The sequence below is a fragment of the Monodelphis domestica genome, chromosome 8 (genome assembly GCF_027887165.1).
Source record: "Monodelphis domestica isolate mMonDom1 chromosome 8, mMonDom1.pri, whole genome shotgun sequence".
Classification (NCBI taxonomy): Eukaryota; Metazoa; Chordata; class Mammalia; order Didelphimorphia; family Didelphidae; genus Monodelphis; species Monodelphis domestica.
The window spans coordinates 199,945,996-199,971,592 of NC_077234.1; the positions used below are offsets into that span (position 1 = coordinate 199,945,996).

Genomic DNA, 25,597 nt, shown 5'->3' on the forward strand with positions numbered 1-25,597 from the left:
GCTGAAATACAAAGGTTAGAGAGATTACAGAAATAGGAGGGATGTCTACCCATCAAGGACTTCACTGAGCTTCTATATTTCTATTGGTGAAAAGAAAGTGGAGTTTTTTTTATATTATTAATGTAATACTGAGTTGATCCCTCAAAAAACAAACAAACACACCCTTATTATCCATATTATCAGTTTTATCAGTATTACCCTGACGTAGTTTCTGCAGAAAAGATAATTTGGGATCATATTAAATTCATGGTGGAAGAGAATCTTTCCTTTGCTGAATTTTTAAGCATAGCAAGGCACGGTTCTGCATTTTCTGGGACAACAATGGAAAATGGAGTTTGTCTGCTATTGTCTCTTCATATTAGGTAACTAGGTGGTTAGATGACTATTGATAGAGCCCAGGACCTAGAGTCAGGAAGATTTAAGTTCAAATCCTGCCATAGATACTTCCTAGCAACTCACTTTACTTTTGTCTGCCTCAGTTTCCTCATCTATCAAGTGAGAATAATAGTAATACTTACCTCCCAGGATTGTTATGAAATCCAATGCCATAATATTTGTAAAGCACTTTGCAAACCTATATATTACTTTTCATAATAATAACACACATAACTCAGTTGCTCACCGATGAGGAATAAGTGAGGGTGACGTTATAGTACTGAGCATTCCTAATCCCAGGTAACCATCTCCCAAACACAGGCAATCGATCTTATTCTCCTCATTTGCAAAATGAGGTGTTTGTACTAGAAGTCCTGTGAGGTCTCATATACCTTTGGTGTTGTGATCCAATGTACCATATCTTAAAGGTCTAAAGGAAAGATCTAAAGAATGAGGATGCTTCAGTGCAAATACATGACCATTCCTGGGGGTGGGGTGGGGGCAAGTTAACCTATTAAAAGGACTACAATTTTTCAAGTACTAAAGGGTGTACTTGTATATTCACGCTTTCATATGACCTTTTCCAGAAAGAGGACAGGATTAAGACAGAAGACTATGAAAGGATGAGGCAGAGTGATACAATAATTGATGGACTTGGCTATATTTTTAATAGAGCCAGTTAGAACAAATATCATGCAATTTCTTTAAAAGTTTCAGGCAGGGATAATATATTTTACTTTGTATTCCCTTGTAGCATGTAGTTCTGTGCCTGTGCCCAGCCCCCAGCAGGCATTTGATAAATAACTGACCTCTCAGCTTCATGTTTTCTGAGACACTGGAACAAGCCTTGCTACTAGATACTTCCTTTCAAATGAGGCTGTGATATCTGACCTCATTAGGAGCCATCCTAGAGCTCAACTGGTACCATCTCCAGCTTCAACTTGTTAAAGTAATTTTGTTGCCCCAAAAGAAGCAGATGGGGGAAAGAGCTTACAGTAGTAGCAGCAACAGCAACACCTCTGAATTTGAAACATAGGTGCAAGTCAGAATATTTAGCATGTTCTCAAGCTAGTATGTTAAATTTTCACTAGGATTGTCTCATGTCTTCAAAGACCTATTAACCACACAAATAACTCCAAGGCATATGGTTTTTTTTTTTGAGCAACAGGCTAATTATAACTGAAAAATGGGGGGAAGGGGGACAGGAAAGGAGCATTTTCATGATTTAGTCATTCATATTTTAATTTAGCTTAGCAGGATATGCCATAGGTATTAGATTGACCAGGAGGAAGACAAAGTTGGGAGGCAAAGAAATATAAAGAAGGAAGGATAAGAGAGTAGAACAGGGAAAACAGACAAGATTTGGTTAGAGAAGTATAAAGGAATCCAAAGAAAGACTGATGCAGAAAGGCAAAGGGATCTTTGACCTTTGGCACAAAAAAAAATTTAGTTGAATGACCACTGCTATAAGTGAGCAGCATGTCACAAAACAAATATGAATTTTATTATCTATCTATAAATATTTATTGGATACTTAAAATGTGTAAGGTCCCTTTCCTAGGGCAGTTAACAACTCAGAGGAGGAGATATGACAATCTAGTCTAGGAATTTTTAACTTTGGGGAGATACACACCTCTTCCCTCATTCTCTGGTTGTCTGGTGAAGTCTACAAGATCTCTTCTCAGAATAACATTTTTAAAGGTCCCAAATAAAATATATAGGGTTACAAAGGAAACGACTTCTATTGAAATATATTATCAAAATATTTTAATGAAATAATATTAAAGGAGCAAGTAGGTGGCTTTGTAGATTGAGAGTAAGGACTGAGATAGAAGGTCCTAGATTCAAATCTGACCTCAGATAGATAATTCCTAGCTGTGTGACCTTGGGTAAGTCACTCACTTCCCCATTGCCTAGCCCTTACCACTCTTCTTTCTTGGAACCAAATCACCGTATTTATTCTAAGACAGAAGGAAAGGGTTAAAAAAAAAGGAGAGACAGAGATAGAGTCAGAGACAGATTGAGAGACAGACAGACAGACAGTTGGGGGAGGGAGAGAGAAACAGAAAAAAAGGGGGGAGAGAGAGACAGACCGAGACGGAAGGGGAAGAGAGGGGGAGAAAGAGAGAGACAGAGAGAGATTGGAATTATATACACACATAAGAAACATATAGATAGATGTATATATATATATATATATATATATATATACACATACCATATATTTGTGCTATAGCTTATTTTTTACTACATATTATACATACATATATACATACATACATACATATATATATATGTATATATATAAAGAGAGAAAGAGAGAGAGAGAGAGAGAGAGAGAGAGAGAGAGAGAGAGAGAGAGAGAGAGAGAGAGAGAGAGAGAGAGAGAGAGACCAACACGGACTAAAAGTTCATAAGAGAGTTCCAAAGTACTATACATTTTCAGAGGGAAGGATCACTTCTGATAGGGGTTGCCCTCAGGAAAAGGCATGTAGCATTGAAAGGATGATGTCAATAGCAGAAAATCACAGAGGCAGTGAACAAGAGAGGTGCTTTCCAGATCCACAGACCAATCCAACTCTGTTCATGGGAATTGGCATTAGGAAAAGAAGGCAAAGGCAGAGAAGTGAAAGGAATAAGACAAAAATGCTTTTTAAAAATTCCTTATGTTCCCTTGGAAATACCATGCTATGACTTCACAGATGTAATGGGTCTCATTGTTTGCCTTTTCAAAGGTGGGGTGGGAAAAGGCAAAAGGAGAGAGAGAATTTGGAATTCCAAATTTAAAAAAAATGTTTTGAAAAATGCTTCCAATATGTTTGTGCAAAAAAAAAACTCCTCAAAACAAAGAAAAAAATAATGCCAGGCTGAGGCTCAGAACTTGGCATTTATTTCTCAAGCTTGGAATTATGCTTCCCTCTTTGTTATGAATCTTTAAATCCTCCTCATCCTTTAAGGCCTAGCTCACATTCCACCTGCTATATCATACATCCCATTTTAAAAAAATCCTTAAATTCTATCTATGAATTTTAAAACTACTCCACTCTACACAGACCATACTAGAAGATTTGATTTAGCTATTTCCTGATTTGTAACAATGGAGATACTTGGTCTAACAGAATCAGGTCTTGGGAACTCTACATTGCTCCACCCTAGTTTAATGAGGTCAGGAATGTCTGCACCCATACTCAAGGTATCTAAGTATCTAAGAAGATGGCCTTCAACAGACATGTGCAGAAACAGGTGACAGACCCCTGGGCTGTCCTAAGTCAAATTAAGCTAACATTGGTACAGATGAGATGCAGGAAAGTGATGTAAAACTGTCTATATAGGGCACACCACTTCCTCTCTTTGGCCTTTTTCCCCAGAGAGGAGGCTCTGGCTAGCAGTGTGCTAAGTGTTCCAACATCTTGGCGTGGTGGCAGCTATTTGTCTGGGTTTTGATGGTGAGTTAGCCCTTGGGTTAATTCAGGTTCAGTCATCTTGGCTGAGCCCTCTTGGAGTTCAGGCTGATTCCTTCCTCCTTTATTCTCCAAAACCTTACCTTCCTAGAATCTCTAATCTTTCCCCTGGCACTAACCAGGCAGGAGGAATCCTTCACCCTTTCCTTCTCCCTTCTTCTTAATTTCTTTCCACTATATTAATTAAATCACCATAAATTTCCAGCTGACTTGGATATTTTTTTTATTTGGGATATCCATGGTGACCAAATAACTAATATAGTTTAGGTCACAACGCTAAAATTATCTTTTACAGTTTTGGCTGACCACATCGGTTGTGACGAAATACCCTCAATCTTCTTAACTTTCCTAAACCTTTTCTCTACTGTGACTATCCCTAAGTTCAGCTTTTAATAGCTTATTTTGATCAGCTATAGAGGTAAGTAAATTTGGATTTTTTCTCCCTCTCTCCTTAAATTAGATAGAATACAGCTGTTTTTTCTTTTTCTTTTTTAAATCCAAAGCAGCAGGACTGGGAAAGCTATTTAGCTACAAATCCCCTTTCCCTCAGGGAACAACTGCCTAGATTACTCCTAATTAGGAGTGAAAGGGACCTAAAGAGAGTTTTGGTCTTGCCCTGCACCCCATGTGTTTTGTGAAGCCTGCTAGGAAAATAATTATTATATATATATATATATATATATATATATATATATATATATATATATATAAGAATACTACATTCTGTGACATTTACATGGCGGTTGAAGAATTAGGGACATTGAGGAATTCAGCATACCTCCAATTTTTTATATTATTAGGTAATGTCATTTTTGTACTCCTCGGTACTATGTTTGCTAACACAAAATGCTAACATAAAAAATTATTTGAAGCTGAAATTCAGAAAAACATGGAAAATTCTGAAGCTAAAATACAAGAAATTATGCAAGAATCTGAAGCTAAAATACAGAAAATTATAAAAAAACATGCAAGATAAAACACAGGAAAATATAAAAAAATTTCATGCTAAAATGCAGGAGAACATACAAGTCCAATTCGATAATTTAAAATGTTTCTTACAGGATCAATTGGTAAACATCCACCCCACCAGAAACAGGTCTGGACATGACAAACCTGTTTCTGAACCTCTAAATGAGGAAATTTCCTTCTCTGAAATAGAGATGGAAAACACCTTCCCTATAGCTAAGCTAACAGACTGGTTCTCTCATGGTCTGCAAATCTTGGCTGAACTTAATCCCCAGGAGCCTTCCCCTGCAATCCCAGTTTCTCATGTTCCTTCTCCTATATAAAACCAAATTCCAACCCAAAGGAAATTTCATCCTTCTAAAGAAACTCGTATTAGTCAAACTGATCCACAGGTACCAAATTCAATTAGAGGCTTGTTTCCTCTAAGAGAAGTACCTGAAATAGGACGGAACAGGGATGTGGTGACTTTAAGACACAATATACCATTTACTCCCTGAGAAATAAATGAATTTACACGAAATGTTCCCACATATGAAAAAGATTCCTTTCTAGTAACAAAAAAGATGACAGACATTTTTTCAGTATAACCCATCTTACAAGGACTTTGAAAACTTGCTAGTTTTTTTTAACGGAACTTGAAAAAAATAAAATAATTGCTCATGTCAACAAAACCTGGGGAGGCAATGCAGCACACTGGCCATCTCAGGATCCTGAATGGGACTATAACAACTCTGAGGATCTTTTACAACTATACCATTGTAGAGAGGCCATCTTAACAGTAAAGAGAGTGTGCAGACAGTACAGATAAGTGGACAGAATTTGAAAAAATTTAGCAAAATGAGGAAGAGACACCCTCCAGATTAATGGACAGAATAATTGAGTTTGGGGACAGATACCTGGATTTTGACCTCTCTAAAGAAAATTACATAAGACAAGTTAGAAAGCACTGTGTCAATAACTCTTGCAAAGTGATTAGGGATTATTTTAGAACACATTGCTCAAGATGGCCAGAGATGGACCTTGAAGAATTGCAGAAAACAGCTCTATATATTTCAAAGGGAAACAAAGAAAAGGAGGAAGAAAATAATGATCTCATGCAGGAAATAAAGAATTGAGATGTTTAAAAGATAAGATGGCTAAAACGGAAAGTGGGCATGATACTCAACCAATGGCACTTGCCCCTCTCCAGGAATCTAATTATTGATCCACATTACCTGCCAATTCTGTGAGAAGAAGGGCCACAGAATGGTAGAGTGTAGAACTTTACTCAAGGCACTCAGAAGGAATCTGCAGTTTAATAACAACTACAGAAGTGATAATTATAGAAATAACTATAATAATGATAATGGAAAACACAACTTTAGGAATAATAAGTATAGGAATAGATATTGGGAAAATGATAATTTAAACCAAATAACTCCACAACAATATAACTTAAGTGGTGCTCATCCAGAAAATACTCAGGGTGCTAATGCCCTTCAGGGGGGTGCCCAAGGAACTTCCCAAATACAATGAAGGTGTGTGTGTGTGGGGGGGGGGGCTAGGGCACAGGAATCAGAGAATACAAACTTTGATTTTCCAGACTCTGATGTTCTACTACCCATTGTGCCTATCTACAGCCCCCCCCAATACTAATGAACCCCATGTTACCTTGAAGGTGGATAACACCTATTATGATTGTCTTTTAGAAACTGGAGCTTCCAGGTCTGTATTAAAGAATATACCTGATTTACATTGTTATTCTGTTGGCTCAGAGAATATAATGGGAGTGTCAGGAATACCCCAAAGGGTTAAAAAACTTTCCCCTAAAATGGTGTCTGTAGGACCCCTAGAGGCACAACATTCCTTTCTTTTGATGCCTGACTTCCCTTTAAATTTGCTGGGGAGGGACCTTCTATGCAAACTCAAAGCCACAATAACATGCTCCCCAGATGATTCCTTATCATTGGAAGCACCTGAGGAATCTTTAAATTTACTCCCTGTAATTCTCTCAGAGAGTCAGGAGGGAAAAGAGCATCCCACCTTTGTAATACCTGAAGATATACTGGAGTCTCTTTGGGCCACATCTTCTTCCAATGTAGGCTTACTTAAGTCAGCTGTTCCTGGGCAGATAAAAACTAAATTTAACCCACCTCCTTCCATTCCTCAGTATTCCCTATCAAAAGAGGCAATAGAGGGTATTACCCCAGTAATAAACTCATTAATTGATCAGGGAATAATAACCCCTTGTAAATCTGAATACAACACGCCCATCCTGCCTGTTAAAAAAACAAAAGGGGGCCCGATGGCAAACACTTCTATAGATTTGTACAAGATCTGAGGGCTGTGAACAACCATGTTATAAAGAGACACTCTGTAGTTTTCAACATACATACTATTATTTCTTCTATTCTAGCACAGCTACATAGTTTACAGTAGTAGACTTGTGCTCAGCCTTCTTTTCCATACCCATACATGAGAACTCCAGGCATATCTTTGCTTTCACCTGGAAGAGATCTCAAATATGTGGAGTTGTCTGCCACAGGGTTACATGGAAAGCCTGAAGTAATTTGCACAAATTTTGAGCCAAGACACAGATAATATAACATTTAAAATAGCTAATTAATAAAATACATAGATGATCTACTCTTGTCTTCAACAGATGCAGAAACGTGTCAAGAAGATAGTAAACACCTTCTTTTCGAATTGCACAAAAGGAGGCATAAAATCTTGAAGGGTAAAGTTCAGGGTTGTCTCCCTAAAGTAGAATATTTAGGGTTCATCCTGACTGTGGGTGCCCACTCTATTTCTCCCAAACAAACTGAGAATATTCAAAATTTAAGTGCTCCTACCACTAAGAAACAGTTGAGAGCAATTTTAGGAGCAACAGAGTTTGTAGACAATGGATTCCTTGCTATGGAGAAATTACTAAACCCCTTATAGCACTAACAAGGGATTCAGTCCCTGAACCCCTTAAATTAGAGCCAGAACACCTGTCAGCTCTATCAGATCTAAAACAGGTTATCCTGTCTGCCCCTGCTCTAGGCATCTCAGATTACAACAAGCCATTTACTTGTATGTGTATGAGCAAAGAGGGGTAGCTTCAGGTGTTTAACTCATACTTTGGGGCCTTCTCAGCATCCAATTGCTTATTATTCTGCCCAATTGGACACAGTAGCATCAGGAGCACCACCATGTCTTAGAGGAGTAGCTGCTACAGCCTTACTAGTGACAAAAACTGTTAATCTAGTGTTGGGATACCCATTAACAATTATGTGCCCACATGAGGTAGAAGCATTGTTGCTAAGGCATAGAACACAGGCATTCTCAGATCAGTGAATTACAAGGTATGAAATAACCTTGTTAAATAGCGAAAACATTACCTCGAAACTCTGTACAACCCTTAACTCTGCCACCTTGCTTCCAGATTTACCAACTTTAGGAGAACCATTACACAATGGTGAAACACTAGTTCATGGCAGAAAAGCCTCGAGACAATCTCTTGGACACTCCCTTAGACAATTCATATCTGGCCTTATTTACTGACGGTTCCTCTTTTATGAGGGATGGCATACGCTACACTGGAGCTGCTGTAGTCACGGAATTTGCCACTGAGTGGTCAGCATCACTGCCCTCTAATATTAGTGTTCAAAGGGCAGAACTCATAGCTCTGAAACACGCCTGTATAATTGCCAAGGATAAAAAGGCAACAATTTATGTGGATTCTAGATATGCTTTTGGCATTTGTCACTCAGTCAGGATGCTAAGGCTCCAGATAGGATTTTTAACCTCAACTGGAAAATCTATAGGTAATACAGAAATTATTAATGAAGTTCTTTCTGCTCTCCAGCTGCCTGAAGCCCTAGCTGTAGTTCATTGCTCTGCCCATACAGGTGGCACTGACCTTGTCTCTAGGTAAAATGATCGAGCAGATGGCGCTGCAAAGCTAGCAGCCATAGAAGGGCCTGAATTAATTTTAACATTAGCAACCACTGATGACTTAAATTTACCACTTTCCTATAACGAAAAGGAAGTGGAAAAATGGAAGCAAAAATTCAAAGCAAAACAGATTAATGGAGTATGGGTGTCATCTGAAGGAAAACCCCTATTCCCTAGAAGTTTCTATCATCAAATTTGCCAATCTATTCATAAAAATGGTCACTTTGGCACCCAGGACATTGTGGACTGTGTTAAGAGAGTATGGATGGCCTCTGGTATAACTACTATAGCCTCTAAAATGTGTACAGTCTGCTCTACCTGCCAAGCATATAACCAACATGCCTTTCGTGGCAAATTTGTTGGGCATTCTCTGGCTTACACACACCTTTTGAGCACCTACAGATAAATTTCATAACAATGCCAAAGGCCGGGCATTATAAATTTTGTCTAGTCATAGTAGATCAACTGACCAAATGGTCAGAAGCATTTACTGTGACCCGAGCCACAGCGGCTTTTGTTGCTAAGGTGCTTTTAAAAGAAATTATTCCTCCCTTTGGCCTGCCAACACGTGTTGATTCAGATAGAGGAAGTCATTTTACTGATTCTGTCCTAAATCAAATATTTTCTTGCTTAGGAATAACTCCCAAATTCCATGTTCCATATCATCCCCAGAGCTCAGGCCAAGTTGAAAGAATGAACAAAGAACTTAAAACAATGATTGGCAAATTATGCACTGAAACACATTTAAAATAGCCTGAAATTCTCCCTCTGGCCCTATTTTATCTTAGAAGCAGGACTAGAGGAGACCTACACATCTCACCATTTGAGATGCTTTTTGAACATCCATCCATACAGGCTAAGCCTTTCTCCCCTGCATATACATCGCTATTAGGGGGAGATACTACTATTGCTTCCTATATACAGGAATTACAGCACAAACTGCATGAACTCCATGAATCCGGAGCTATAGTACAAGCTGGACCACTAGACTTTTCACTTCACGACCTGAACCCAGGAGACAAGGTGTATATTAAGAATTTCCAGCATACTGGAGCAACTCAGCCTTCCTGGGAAGGGCTATTCCAAATATTGTTTACTACTCCAACATCTATAAAGATTGGAGAGAAGGACTCTTGGATTCATTGCTCACATGTAAAGAGAGCATCTTCTGTTGAGACTGATTGACTGTATCCTATCTTATGCACTGGAAATAATAATCCATTGACAAGTGGATACTGTTTTCAGGAACACATTGAATTCCTGATTCCCTGCCCCCCCCCTTATTTTTATTATTGCTTTCCTTTTATTTTGATTAGAATATTTGATCCCCCCCCCCCTTTTGCATTTCTTGTACTTAAGGTTCATACAATCAATATTAATTTTATTCTACAATAAGTTAAAAAAATATATATATACACACTTGCTATAATATTAATACATACCCAAACAGCTTTAAACTGTGGGAACCTGCTATTTATTGAAACTTGTTATGGGACTGTGATTAATGTTTGTGTCTGATTCTAGGAAACGGGATCAAAAAGGAGCACAGACTTAATCTGAATAGTGCCAAAAGAGCACACAGGTCAAAAAAAAAAAAGAGAAAGAAACCAATGTAGGTAGGATTGATGCACTTCTAAGCCAATTCAAAGGACTTGAACCTAGTGTGAGACTCAAGGTTGCGACGCTTGACATGTTAAGACATAGGCCTTCCTTGTATCCACACTCTTTGTGAAAATACATACAGACATGTACCAAAGTTTGGCTATCATCCTGGCTCCCTCTATCCCTGAGAATGAAGGAAAAATCAGACAAGGAAATGACACTTCCCTATCAAAATAAAATTCTAGTTCCTTTTCTTCTCATAGTATGGCAACTTCCTGTAATCTTGGCTGAAAATGGGTAGGTGAAATATTACTACATTCTGTCCTACAGACTTGTGAGATAGAAATTACTTTAAATTGGACCTGTACAAGGGCCTAGTATGCATTTATTCTTGCTTAGTCAACATTTTATATACATAGATTTTGGTATTTTGATTCTGATTTTGGATTTTTTAAAATCCTCCCAAAAGTTTAACTTTCTTCCATTTTTCCTTTATATATATATATATTTTTTTTCAATTCTTTTAATAATTGACTCATATACTCCCATAACTCAACCATGCATCCTGAGCTGAACTGGATGTTTTTTTAACACCCACTTCAAGGGGGGATTGTATTTTAATAAAAATCCAAGGTTTTGAAATTTTTTGTTTGAGAAAGATCTTCAAGGAAGAAGCTTGATAACTCCTAAATCCAGAGAATGAACTGTTGCAGAAAGATGCCAGAAAACCTACACTACATCAAGAAGATCAAGAATGAACTTTGGTTGTGGTTGATTGAACTGAAGTTTGATTGAACATTTATTGTAAATGTACACTTTTATGCCAAAGGGACTGCCACTAATTTGGCTTTTTGTCAATGTGCCTAGCAAAACATTGGTTTTGCTTTCTCTCTTTTCTATTCCTCCCTAACTATTGTAATTCCTCTTAGAAATTGAATATTGTATATATCTGTAGTTAGAAGTGCTTTAGGACTACAAGATGATTATGTTAAATGATCAATGGGGAGACTAGTCTCTCAATGATCATCAGGGGGGATTGTAAATTTTAAAAATACTCCACCCTACTCAGATTGTACTTTAGAAGATTTGATTTAACTATTTCCTGATTTGTAACAATGGAGATACTTGGTCTAACAGAATCAGGTCTTGGGAACTCTACACTGCTCCACCCTACTTAGTTTAATGAGGTCAGGAATGTCTGCACCCATACTCAAGGATTAAGTATCTAAGAAGATAGCCTTCAACAGAGATGTGCAGAAACAGCTGACAGACCCCTGGGCTGTCCTAAGTCAAGTTAAGCTAACATTGGTATAGATGAGATGCAGGAAAGTGACATAAAACCGTCTATATAGGGCACATCACTTCCTCTCTTTAGCCTTTTTCCCCAGAGAGGAGGCTCTGGCTAGCAGCGTGCTAAGCGTTCCAACATCTTGGTATGGTGGCAGCTATTTGTCTGGGTTTTGATGGTGAGTTAGCCCTTGGGTTAATTCAGGTTCAGTCATCTTGGCTGAGCCCTCTTGGAGTTCAGGCTGGTTCCTTCCTCCTTTAATCTCCAAAACTTTGCCTTCCTAGTCTCTAATCTTCCCCCTGGCACTAACCAGGCAGGAAGAATCCTTCACCCTTTCCTTCTCCCTTCTTCTTAATTTCTTTCCACTATATTAATTAAATCACCATAAATTTTCAGTTGACTTGGGTATCCACTAAGTCACCTCGCTGCTCCTAAAAGATTTTTCAAAAATCAAGTTTGTGAACCCTAAGTTAAGAATCCCCACTCTCACCCTAGTTGTAATTGGTTGTAAATTACTTTCCAGGATGGTTGTGTCAGTTCACAGCTTTACCAGTAGTGCAATATCTCAGTTTTCCCACATCGCCTCCAATATTTATCATTTTTCTTTTTTAGTCACATTAACCAGTCTGACCGGTGTGAGGTAGTATATCGGAGTTGTTTTAGTTTGCATTTTTGTAATTAATAGTGATTTGGAGCATTTTTTAATATTACTAAAGATATATTTAATTCATCTGAGAACTGCCTGTTCATATCCTTTGACTGTCATTTGGGCATTCTTCATACTTTGTATTTGTATTTAGTTTCAGTTCAGTTATTTGTGTCAGGTTAATACTTCGACAAATAATTTTGAAATATTGAAGAAACAATGAATATGTAATCATACCGATCTATTTTTGTTGAAAGATCTCAATTTAATAAATAATAGTCATTGATAGATTTCCAAGAAAATGAATAATCTTTATCTTCCATAATTTCCTCAATTTAGAGTCTTGAACATTTCTATATTATAGTTTTTAGTCATAATATTAGGAGAATCATATGACTTAAACATTTTCCTCTTTTGATGACTATAGGATAATTCATTTTCAGAGGATTTTGCTAACTATTTATTAATAATCTCACACTCATAATGTCTTAATTACAAATAATAGATTTTTACAGGATCAAACTTCTCTTGTTAAGACAATTATAAATTATAAAAATATTTATCTTAATATTTTGTGTATTTTATACCACAATATAATCTACATATTTATAAATAGAAATGTAATTTATATTAAAATAATACACAAAGAAAAAAATGGCTAAATCACTTTAATCTCTGTAGACCTCAGTTTCCTTTTCTGTGACATACAGCAGTTAAATTAGATAATCTCTAATGCCTCTCCCCTTTAAAACTTCAAGTGACTCAATGAAGACTTATGAGAATGCCAAAGACCAGTATTTCTTCAAGTTCCCTTTGGATTTATGTTTTTATTCAGTCGTACCTGACTCTTGGTGACCCCATTTGTGGTTTTCTTAGCAAAGATAGTAGAATGGTTTGCCATTTCCTTCTCCAGCTCATTTACGGATGAGGAAACTAAGGCAAAAAGAATTAGGTGACTTGCATAGGGTCACACAGCTAGGAAGTGTCTAAAGTCAGATTTAAATTCAAGTCTTCCTTATTAGAGACCCAGCATAACTTCCACTTTGCCACCTGGCTGCCCAGTTCTGTGGATTTAAAGTATAAATCAAATCCCTCAAATCTTAGCTTGTTTCTGTTCTACCACCATTTACAGATTAACAGATTAATACTGTGTTCCTCAGCTCAATAATCTACTGAAATATTCCTAGGGAGAAGAATTACTCCATTTATGACAGATGTCCATCAAACATGAAAGAACCTCACCTGGTAGGTACCTGGTGGCACAGTTAGGCATGGAGTTAGGCATGGAGTCCTGAAGACCTGAGTTCAAATTCAGTTTCAGACTCTTATTAGCTGTGTGACCCTGGGCAAGTGACTTAGATCTCTGTTTGCCTCTGTTTCCTTAACTGTTAAATGAGGATCATAACAAAATCTACTTCACAGGGTTCTTGTGAGGACCAAATGAGATAATAATTGTCAAGCACTTAGCATGGTATAGGGCACACAGTAAGCACTAACTAAATGTTAGATATCATCATCATCATATTATTATTATTATTACTACTACTATTATGCACTTGGCTATATTAAAAATACCTGTTTCTTTCCCTTCCCTTTCTCTGTGTAGATAGACAGATCTGTTAAATGAGTCAGAAGGAGAACAAGCTCATGTAGTATAAGGAATAAGTCTGTGGAATTTTCAGTTGGTATGAGAGAGAAGAATTGGTGCTGTTAGCGTTTACTTAACACAGTCAGCCAAAATCCAGCCTACCAGGGAGCAAAGCTGCGGTGATAGGACAAATCTGCAGAAGAGGCCAAGAGGAGAGGGTTATCTTGTTCAGTCTAATTTTTAGTGACTCAACAGTGAGGCGTAGACTCTGGGTTATACTCAAGAAAGCCAGGTTAATCTGTATAGGCAAAGAACAGCAAATGAGTAGCTCACCGGTAAATGCCCAAGGAGTGGTGTAATACTGTCAGATACATAGATGATGTTTCCATCTGTTGTCACTGCAATGATGAAGCCATCTAATGCCTGTAAGAATAGAAGGGAAACTGCTTAACACATGTTTTTATGGATGATGAGGGCAGAGAACTCTATTTTACCTAATTGGTATAGTTTTGGTTTTAAACCTCCTTGAATGTTTCCATAAATAACATTATAGCACTTCTTTCTGGCATCACAGTGACTTTCTAACATGGGAGAAAGAGCTTTTGAAAGCAAAAAGAGGCTTAGTGGAAAATACTATATGTTTGTAGGTTATAGAAATTAAGTAATTAAAAACATTTTTTTAAAGCCTTACCTTCCATCTTAGAATCAATACTGTGTATTGGTTCCAATGCAATGGGATTTAAGTGACTTGCCCAGGGTCACACAACTAGGAAGTATCTGATGCCAGATTTGAACCTGGGATCTCCCATCTCTGGGCCTGGCAGTTACTCCACTGAGCTACCCAGAGGCCCCAGTTAAAAACATTTAAAAACATAATATTGGACTGTTTCAAAAGCATAGCGGTTACTCTTACAAAAAGGGGAATATCTTGATTTAATTCCGTGAGCACATGTGATTCAGTACTAAAACTTGACGGTGTAAAGTATAACTTAATACCCTCTTGTGAAGAGTGACTGCGTGCTAGTATATGAGTTTTGTCGAATAGCTTCAAGGCATAGTTCCAGCATTCCCTACTGGAGAAGAAGTCATGGAAGAATTCGGCACTAAAGGACAGCTAAATTATTGAAATATCAACAATGGCCAAATATAAGCATTTAATGCTGGTCTGGAGTAAATGACATTCTCAAAGGCTTCTTACAGAGTAATTTTCAAAGATATTCGACCCTGGACTCAACTTCTAAGAGTTCCATAAAATTTTAAAACATCTAAATTATATATACAGCATTGGCTCCAAAACATCAATATTTTTCACTAAGATGACACATTAAATTCTTTTATTTTTCCTTTATGAGATTTAAAAAATATATTTATTATGTTTTTGTGAGACATTTGGGAGCTGAGTTCTCCAAGTAAGACCATAGTAGTTTTGGATAGAGAGTTGAATATATATTGAGCAACTGATGAGTTATTTGAAGACAAGGATTTTTTCATTTTTGCTTTTTCATTCTAGTGCCAGATATTTAGAAGGAACTTAATACTAATTATAAACATTTAAATAGCACTTTCGTTGTGCCAGATACTGTGCTAAGGACTTTACAATTATTTATCTCATCTGATCCTCACGGCAACCTTGGCAGATAGGTATAGTTAGCTGAGGCTAGATTTGAACTCAGGTCTTCCTGACATCAAGCCTGGTGTTCTACCCACTGGGTCACATGGCTTATTGATTGATTTTATATTCAAGGGTAAGAGTGATTTTTAAAAAATTAAAGCAACTGAAATAAATAAATACTGAAAACAAAACTGAGAGAACAATTATGGTCAAACTAAAATTATTTTAGGAACAAATCAATCATTTAAAAAATGATTTATTTCTGGATTATCTGCTCCAAAACTGGAGCCGATTTCTCTAAGTGTTGGGTGGTGGGGGAATAAAATGTGTGCTTAGAATCCCCAGAAGGCAAGTTATTTTAAAAAAACACACCCATATATATGGTTATTCAATTAATCCCTCCCAATGTTACTCTTTAAGAGGAGTGGCACTAACTCCTTCAAATCACAGGGGTCTAATTAAGTACCCAGAAGCAGTAATCTGAAACAGTACTCCAGTAAATAATTCCAAGAGTTAACACCCATCTCAAAATATTCCTGATAGGTACATTATTAACATAATTAAGGAGATTCTGGATAATTAAAAATATTTTAGATCATTTTAAAGAATTTTATTTTTCAATTACATTTAAAATAATTTTTAACCTTTCTTAAAAAAATTTGAGCCAAATTCTCCCTCCCTAAGACAGCAAGCAAAATGACATAGATTTTACATGGGAAATAATGTAAAACATAAAAATTTATTTATTTTTTTTTTTTAAATATATTTTATTTGATCATTTCCAAGCATTATTCGTTAAAGACATAGATCATTTTCTTTTCCTCCCACCCACCCCCCATAGCCGACGCGTAAGTCCACTGGGCATTAGATGTTTTCTTGATTTGAACCCATTGCTTTGTTGATAGTATTTGCATTAGAGTGTTCATTTAAAGTCTATCCTCTGTCATGTCCCCTCAACCTCTGTATTCAGGCAGTTGCTTTTTCTCGGTGTTTCCACTCCCATAGTTTATCCTTTGCTTATGAATGGTGTTTTTTTTTTCTCCTGGATCCCTGAAAGTTGTTCAGGGACATTACACCGCCCCTAATGGAGAAGTCCATTACGTTCGATTATACCACAGTGTATTAGTCTCTGTGTACAATGTTCTCCTGGTTCTGCTCCTCTCGCTCTGCATCACTTCCTGGAGGTTGTTCCAGTCTCCATGGAACTTCTCCACTTTATTATTCCTTTGAGCACAATAGTATTCCATCACCAACATATACCACAGTTTGTTCAGCCATTCCCCAATTGATGGGCATCCCCTCGTTTTCCAGTTTTGGGCCACCACAAAGAGCGCAGCTATGAATATTTTTGTACAAGTCTTTGTGTCCATTATCTCTTTGGGGTACAGACCCAGCAGTGCTATGGCTGGGTCAAAGGGTAGATATTCTTTTGTCGCCCTTTGGGCATAGTTCCAAATTGCCCTCCAAAATGGTTGGATCAGTTCACAACTCCACCAGCAATGAATTAATGTCCCTACTTTGCCACATCCCCTCCAGCATTCATTACTTTCCTTTGCTGTTATGTTAGCCAATCTGCTAGGTGTGAGGTGATACCTCAGAGTTGTTTTGATTTGCATCTCTCTGATTATAAGAGATGTAGAACACTTCTTCATGTGCTTGTTAATAGTTTTGATTTCTTTATCTGAGAACTGCCTATCCATTTCCCTTGCCCATTTATCAATTGGAGAATGGCTTGATTTTTTGTACAATTGATTTAGCTCATTATAAATATGAGTAATTAAACCTTTGTCAGAGGTTTCTATGAAGATTTTTTCCCAATTTGTTGTTTCCCTTCTGATTTTAGTTATATTGGTTTTGTTTGTACAAAAGCTTTTTAGTTTGATGTAGTCAAAATTATTTATTTTACATTTTGTGATTCTTTCTATATCTTGCTTGGTTTTAAAGCCTTTCCCCTCCCAAAGGTCTGACATGTATACTATTCTGTGTTTACCCAATTTACTTATGGTTTCCTTCTTTATGTTTAAGTCACTCACCCATTTTGAATTTATCTTGGTGTAGGGTGTGAGGTGTTGATCTATTCCTAGTCTCTCCCACACTGTCTTCCAATTTTCCCAGCAGTTTTTATCGAATAGTGGATTTTTGTCCCAAAAGCTGGGATCTTTGGGTTTATCGTATACTGTCTTGCTGAGGTCGTTTTCCCCCAGTCTATTCCACTGATCTTCCTTTCTGTTTCTTAGCCAGTACCAAATTGTTTTGATGACTGCTGCTTTGTAATATAGTTTTAGGTCAGGGACTGCAAGGCCCCCATCATATGTGTTTTTTTTCATTAATTCCCTGGATATCCTTGATCTTTTGTTCTTCCAAATGAACTTTGTTATGGTTTTTTCTAAATCAGTGAAGAAGTATTTTGGTAGTTCAATGGGTATGGCACTAAATAGATAAATAAGTTTGGGTAGTATGGTCATTTTTATTATATTGGCTCGTCCTATCCATGAGCAGTTAATGTTTTTCCAATTGTTCAAGTCTAGTTTTAGTTGTGTGGCGAGTGTTTTGTAGTTGTGTTCATATAGTTCCTGTGTTTGTCTTGGGAGATAGATTCCTAGGTATTTTATTTTGTCTAAGGTGATTTTGAATGGGATTTCTCTTTCTAGTTCTTGCTGCTGAGCTGTGTTGGAGATATATAGAAAAGCTGATGATTTATGTGGGTTAAAATTTATTTTTTAACATTAATTTTTTTTAAGTTTCAAATTCTTTCCCTCTCTCTAGCCCTTCCCTCATCCATTGGGAAGCAAGCAATATGATAACCATTCCACATGTAAAGTCAAACAAAACATATTTCCATATTAGTCATGGTGCAACATCAATAAAATTAAAAAGGCACGAAAGTGAAGGAAAATGAAAATAAAAAAGGGTGTTGATTTGCCTTATCAGTTCTCTCTCTGGAGGGGAGATAGCCTTTTTCATCAGCTCATCAGAAAATAACACCAGACTTATTTCATTGATTTTCTTTATATCCTCACATTATTCGACGAAAGGTTGAGGTCTTGGAGGAATAAGTCAAGGCTGCCTGCCTGTATATTGATGAAGTCATATTTCTTATAATACTTCATCCTTTCATATAGATGGATCATTGTTGCCAAAGAGGTACATCCTAGTTACAAGGCTATGACCTTGTTCATCTTTCAACTCTTATTCTGATTTTGGCTTTAAAGGGCATTTTTCAGCCCCCTTGGCAGGCAGGTATACTCCTGCTGATGTCAATGGAAACCTTGCTTTTGGCAGTCTGGGGGGAAAAAAAGGAGGGGATGCTTTTCATCTGCTAGGACAGCGTGTCCACATTCCTCTTGAATTCTTTATTTCAGAGCAAGTGGGAGTTAATAGGGTAGAGGTATTTATAAAATGGAAGGTAACTTTTTATCAGTTCAATAGCAATTTCTAGCAAACTTTTACCAACAGCCCTGAGTTATTTCCCTCAGAATGGATGCTTTAGTTTTAAAAGCCTCATCAGCATAATTTAAAGGTAATTTAATAGAATGTAATTGCCAAGTGATTGTGCCCCTATTATTGTAAAGATGACTTTGATCAGCACTCTAAAATTGGTTACAGTAGAAATTCTAATGGCTTGAAACCTTAAATCTACCATACAATAGCAACAAAGGGAAACTACCACCTTTTTCTATTTCTGTCTCACACTTAGGAAGGATGAAACATTCTCTATGTGCTCCCCAAACAAATTCTGGCCTAAAAAAGCCAGAATTTGTACCTCTCCTGATTAAAATTCAGAACCTCATGCACTCTTTCATTTACAGTAAACAGGAAGCCTGACCTACTTTGTTTCATCCAACATGTTCTTGGATTCATCCTTTGATTCATCCAACATATTCTTGGATTCTTACTTTCCAGGTTCACCTAGCTGGGTGAAGCAATTTTCCCTCCTGGTGGTTCTTAGAGTAAAGTTGTTTTTAGTTTTCTAAGCCTTGGGATGTTAAGGACCTTCTAAAATGATTTGTCTTAAATGCATTTATGAACCTTCATGGGGGAAAGAGGAAGGAAGGGTGTCTATTTTAGGAGATATATTGCAAATCTTTTGGGGTCTGCGGGTATAGTAAAGTTAGGGGCTCTTGCTTCCAAATAAAAGACTACTTGTTAAACACAGTGTAATGATCTTTATTTATTCTCTCTCCTCTCCTCTCATTTTTCCTTGGACTGTGACTTCTTAGGTATAGGGAACTCTGGGGGGGGGAAAACTCTCTTTAGAGATGAAGATCTGTAACTTTTCTGCAACTTTTTTTTCTCAGAGAGTTGCCTGGGAGTGTTTGAGAAGTTAAACTGATTTACCTAGGGTTATAGTTGAGGTCAGAACTTGAATCCAGGCTTTCTCCTGCCTCTCACAGTCATATCTTATCACACACTCAGAGGAAAAGTGATATGCCTAAGATTACAAAGGTAGGTGGCACAGTGGATAGTGAAAGAAAGAGTAGAGAGAACATAAAACAACATCCAAAAGGTGGCAAATACTTCCTGTTTATTGATGAATAACAGACACCCCTAGAGAGCATATCGAGAACTTTTCATGGATGGGAAATTCAATAGAACTTGAAGCTAATGTTAAGCCAGAAATGTTGACTTGTGGCATTCTTGGGTCATACAAAAAAAAAAAAATAAATTTGGAACAAAATGTCCTGAATAAAGAGTAGGTTGTTTTTTCATGTCTAATTCAGGCATCTTATGCAAACACAGTTTAAGGGCATCCTCTTTTGACACAATGGGTAGATTGTTCATTTTATAGAGTGAGCAGGAAGTTGTACAAAATTGTTCTCAATACACAACAAATATGTGACATTTACACTTATCCTTAACCAGCTTATTCTAGCTATCTCACCTACCTGAATTTCAGCCCTACCCTCCAGGCTAAATCATTTCCAAGGAATGTGATTTAATTTTGAATATGCAAGCTCACATTTCTTCAGAGGTTTTTAAATGCTTTTGAAATTTATTGAATAAATGAGACTGCTTTCACTTCATAAATAAAGCCCGTAGCTATAGTTCTATTTTAGCTATATTTACATGAGAACGAAAATAGAAAGTTATTTATGTAAAGCAGTATAATGATATATCTATCCATGCATTATATTTTACAAACAGCTCTATAGTTAATTTGTTTAAAATGTATCACTGTAAAAGTAAGTTTTGTAGGCTCTTTACATATATTTTGTATATAGTGAAGTATTTTTATGCAAATGCTCATTAATACTTATGTATTCCATAATATTTGGACATTAAGTGTGGTATTTATTTATTCAAATACTTTCATGTTCAGTATATCTAATTTAAGCCCAGTGAGGTTTATATTTGTGCTATGTATATGTGTGTGTGAAGAGATGAACAGATAGATATGCTTGAAGAAGAAACTCTCCAAATAGTTTGCTAGTTATCCTTGAGATAAAGTTTATATTTTATCTTCTTTATGTTAAATTTGCCCAAGCTAATTTTCCTTGATCTTCATAGCATAAAAATATACAGAAAGAGGCTTCTTTTCTTTATCTCTCCTATAGGGAAAGAGATTTATGTTCCCATTTCTGAGTAAATGGGGAGAAAATCTGGTTTTGTATCTTATCTTCAGCTCTATCTCTAATCCAGTTGTCAGAAAAATCAAAAGGTATAGTAGACGCCAGAGGCAATGTGGTGGTGTGGGTAGAATGTCAGTTCTACTATGCCTTTTGATCCAGCCATAGCACTGCTGGGTTTATACCCCAAAGAGATAATAGGGGAAAAAAAGACTTATATAAGAATATTCATAGCTGTGCTCTTTGTGGTGACAAAAAATTGGAAAATGAGGGGATGCCCATCGATTAGGGAATGGCTGAACAAATTGTGCTTATATCAACTGGAGGAATTCCATGTGAATTGGAATGACCTCCAGGAACTGATGCAGAGTGAAAGGAGCAGAACCAGGAGAACATTGTACACAGAGACGGATACAATGGCACAATCGAATGCAACGTACTTCTCTACTAGCAGCAATGCAATGATCCAGGACAATTCTGAGGGACCTATGAGAAAGAACACTAACCACATCCAGAAGAAGAACTGTGGGAGTAGAAACACAGAAGAAAAACAACTGCTTGATCACATGGGTTGATGGGGATAGGATTGGGGATGTAGACTCTACATGCTCACCCTAATGCAAATATTAATAATATGGAAATAGGTCTTGACCAATGACATGTAAAACCCAATGGAATGAATTACTCATTGGGGGAGAGGAGAGGAAAAGAACATGAATTCTGTAACCATGGAAAAATATTCTAAATCAATTAAATTTTAAAAAAGAAAAAAAAAGAATGTTGGTTCTAGAGCTAAAAGATCTAATTTCAAGTTTCAACTATGACACTTAACTATATGATTCAGTGCAAGTCATTTAGCTCCCAAGGTTGGATTTCCTCATTTGTAAAATGGGAATATTATTATTATTATTATTATTATTATAACCCTTACTTTCTGCCTTAGAATTGATACTAAATATTGGTTCCAAGGTAGAAGACAGGTAAGGGCTGGGTAATTGGGGTTAATGACTTGGCCAGCGTCACACAGCTAGGAAGTATCTGAGGTTAAATTTGAACTCAGGACCTCCCATCTCTAGACTTTGTACTTTAATCCAATGACTGAACTACCTGCCCCAGGGAATCATATTAATAATGTATTTTACCTACAAGGTCTTTTCTGGGTAAGTTCTTTGTAAGTCTTGAATCGCTTTAGAAATGTGAGTTAACATTGTACTCTTTAGACTAGAAATATTTTCAGAAAAATAGTTCTCTGCCTCCATAACTGTCTTGATCATAAATTTGGAAGGAAAAAATAAGCCAATGGGTACATATATAAATATAGTATTAGAGGTACATATGATTTTCCTTAAGACAGTTCTCCAATATCCATGAGTAATTTTGAATCATAAAATTTGGATAAAAATTTTACAAGAAAAAACATTAACAAAATTATAAAGTAATAATAATTGGCATTTGCATAGCACTTAAATTTTTCTGATTGCTTTACATAAATTATCTTATTTGAACCTTACAACAGCCTTGTAATATAGGAACTATCTTATCCTCATTTTACAGATCAGAAAACTGAGGCTCAGAGGGGTTAAATAACTTGCCAAGGCCATCTTTCTTGCCTTTATTCCACATGTTCTTTCAAAAACATTTAGGATCAAAGTCTCAAAAATAGAAAGGACCCTAGGGAACTTCTAGTCAAATTCCCTCATTTTCCTGATGAGGATACTCAGGGCAATAGAAGAAAAGTGATTTCCCTAGGGTAACAAAGGTAGGTGGCATAGAGAATAGAGCCAGGCCAGGAATCAGGAAGATTCATCTTTTCATGTTTGAACCTGGCCTCAGATGCTTACTAGCTGTGTGAGACTCTGGGCAAGTTAATTTACTTGATTGCCTCAGTTTCCTCATTTATAAAAAATGAGTTGTAGAAGGAAATAGCAAATTACTCCAGTCTCTTTGTCAAGAAAATCACAAATGGGGTCACAAAGAGTCAGGCAGAACTAAATAAGTGTACAACAACAAAGATTTTAAGGAACGGGGTGGTTATTTGAACTCCTCCCCTTGACTCAAAATCCAGCCTTCTTTCCATTCTACCTTATTGCCTCTTTAAAAGTAGTTTTAATTCATTGGAAACTTTCACAAAACCAGAAGGTGAAAGTATAATTTTTAAAAAATGCATTCCTCCTAAGCATTTAACTTTAGGAAAAGGATTTAGAACTAGTCCTTACATTCTGAGAAAAGAAAAGTCTATGTGAAATAAAAGTAAAGAATGTATGTGATTTTCCCCCTCTTCTATTATTAACCCTTCAACATGTCTCTAGTACTGAGTAAGAAATCCAGGCATTTCGTCCCAGTAATAGTATTCTGATTTATTACTAAGCATTGCTATGGATTTCACTGTACAGATTTGCTTCATTACACCACCAAGTACTATAACCACAGCATACATGTGAGCAAGTAATCACAGAACAGGACATTTCCTACAAGGCCTGCTTTTGAAGGATTAAGGCCACATTTTTTCTTGCATTGATGAATTACATCCAGAGACCATAAGCTTCATTTTCTTTTGAAATACTTAAAAACCAATATTTAAATGCATTTTTACTTTCTCCCTGATCACCTTGGGAGCTAAAACTAATAGTGGTATTGCTGGGTCAAAAGGTATACCCAATTTTATGACTCTCTGGGGAGGGTTCCAGATTGTTATAGTTGAATCACTTCACAGCTCTACCAACAATGTATTAGTGACCTTATTTTTCTACATCCCTTCCAACATTTGTCATTTTACCCATTATTTTAGCCAATCTGATAGGTTTGAGATGATATTGGCAGGGTTATTTTGATTTGCATTTCTCTAATCAATAATGATTAGAATATGTTTTTGTATGGTTATATAGCTTTGGTTTCTTCATCCCAAAACTTTCTGTGCTTATCTTTTGACCCTTATAACAGCTCTCTTTGTGGTGGCAAAGAACTGGAAACTGAAGATATGCCCATCAAGTGAGGAATGACTAAACACAGTATCTGATTGTGATGAATACTACTGATCCATAAGAAATGACAAATAAATTAATTAAATTTTTAAAAATGCAAAGATCTACATGAAGTTATGAAGAGCGAAATGAGAAGAACCAAGAGAACATTATACAAAGCACTAGAAACAGTTGGAAGTATGACCTCCAGAGAAAGAATGGAAAAATTGAAATAAGCAACACATGGTTTTTTTTTTTTTATACACATATATCTTTTTGTAAAACGATGCCTTCTCTAGTGGGAGAATAGGAAGGAAGGAAGGAGTTACCTGGATATTTTAATGTAACAAATGAATGAATTAATTTAAATGTAAAAATGCAATTTTACCTCCAACATCAGCTGGGTGAATTCTTCATTACTGAGAAATGAAGGCTTCCAGTCTTGCTGAATATCACAGAGTTCTGTTTGTGCTGAAACTTCTAAACAAATACAAATATGTTGTTACTTTTGGTTAGCCCAGGTAAAAAGCACAGTTAAATGAGACACAAGCTATTGGCATGTGATTTGATATAACTGAAAGTAATCTGAGAAGATCAAATATCTCCTGGGAGTCAGGATATAATATCTATATTATAGTTGACAATAGGAAATAATCAGACTACCTTGTTTAGAACGGGGGTTAGCTGGGGGTCCCTGAACGTGACCATTTAAAACTACTATTATAATTATATTTTAATAGAATTGGTTTCCTCTGTAATCCTCTTTATTTTATGCCTTTAAAAACATTATTCAGAGAAGAGGCCCCTAGGCTTCACCAGATTGCCAAAGGGGTCCACGCTACACAAAAAATTCAACAGCCTCTGGTATATAACTGGAAAGCCAATTTTAAGGTTTTATGGACTAGTCTAGTCTTAGTACCTTTGGTTAAGAGCAAGAATTTCAATTCAATTCAAATCAAATCAATAAGCATTTAGTTGTGCCTACTCTGTACTAGGCACTGATATATGATCTGGAAAGGAACTACCACGAAGAGTAACCAAGAAGCAGAGTTATTAAAGAGGATAGTGAGGTGACTCAGTAGATAGAAAGCCAGACCTTCAGATGGAGGGTCCTGGGTGCAAATTTGACCCCAAACTCTTCCTAGCTGGGTGATCTTGGGCAAATCTCTTAACCTCCACTGCCTACCCTTTACCACTCTTCTGCCTTGGAACGAATACAGATTATTGAGTCTAAGATGGAAGGTAAGGGATTTAAAATATAGGCAGCTAGGGCTAGAGATAGGAGGTCCTGGGTTCCAATATGACCTCAGATACTTCCTAGCTATGTGATGCTAAGCCAGTCACTTAACCCTCATTGCCTAGACCTCTGGTGGCAAGCCTATGGCATGTGTCCCAGAGTGGGCACCCAGAGCCCTCTCTGTGGGCACGCATACCATTGTCCTAGCATAAAGTTCACCAGAGTTTGTTATTAGAAAGCCAGAGGAATAGGGGCCATACTGTACTCCTCCCCCTTTCCATTCATGCCTGAGGACATTTCTCAGATCACCTGTTGTATGAGGGGAATTCTCTCCCAGGATCACCCATGGGGTCTTTCCTGCATCCCTGCACTCCTAG

At 36.8% G+C, this 25,597-nt stretch overlaps 1 protein-coding gene across 5 annotated transcripts in view; it reads right to left on the bottom strand.

Moving 5' to 3' along the window:
- The window catches only part of NPAS2 (neuronal PAS domain protein 2), a 282,607-nt gene that overhangs the window by 77,382 nt on the left and 179,628 nt on the right, over nt 1–25,597 (bottom strand). For all 5 annotated transcript variants that reach the window (XM_007501138.3, XM_007501137.3, XM_007501139.2 and 2 more), the window contains 2 exons: nt 24,372–24,463; nt 14,178–14,267 (listed from right to left, as the gene is read on the bottom strand). In XM_007501138.3, coding sequence (XP_007501200.1) covers nt 14,178–14,267; nt 24,372–24,463 — 182 coding nt within the window. The remainder of the gene's footprint in view (nt 1–14,177; nt 14,268–24,371; nt 24,464–25,597) is intronic.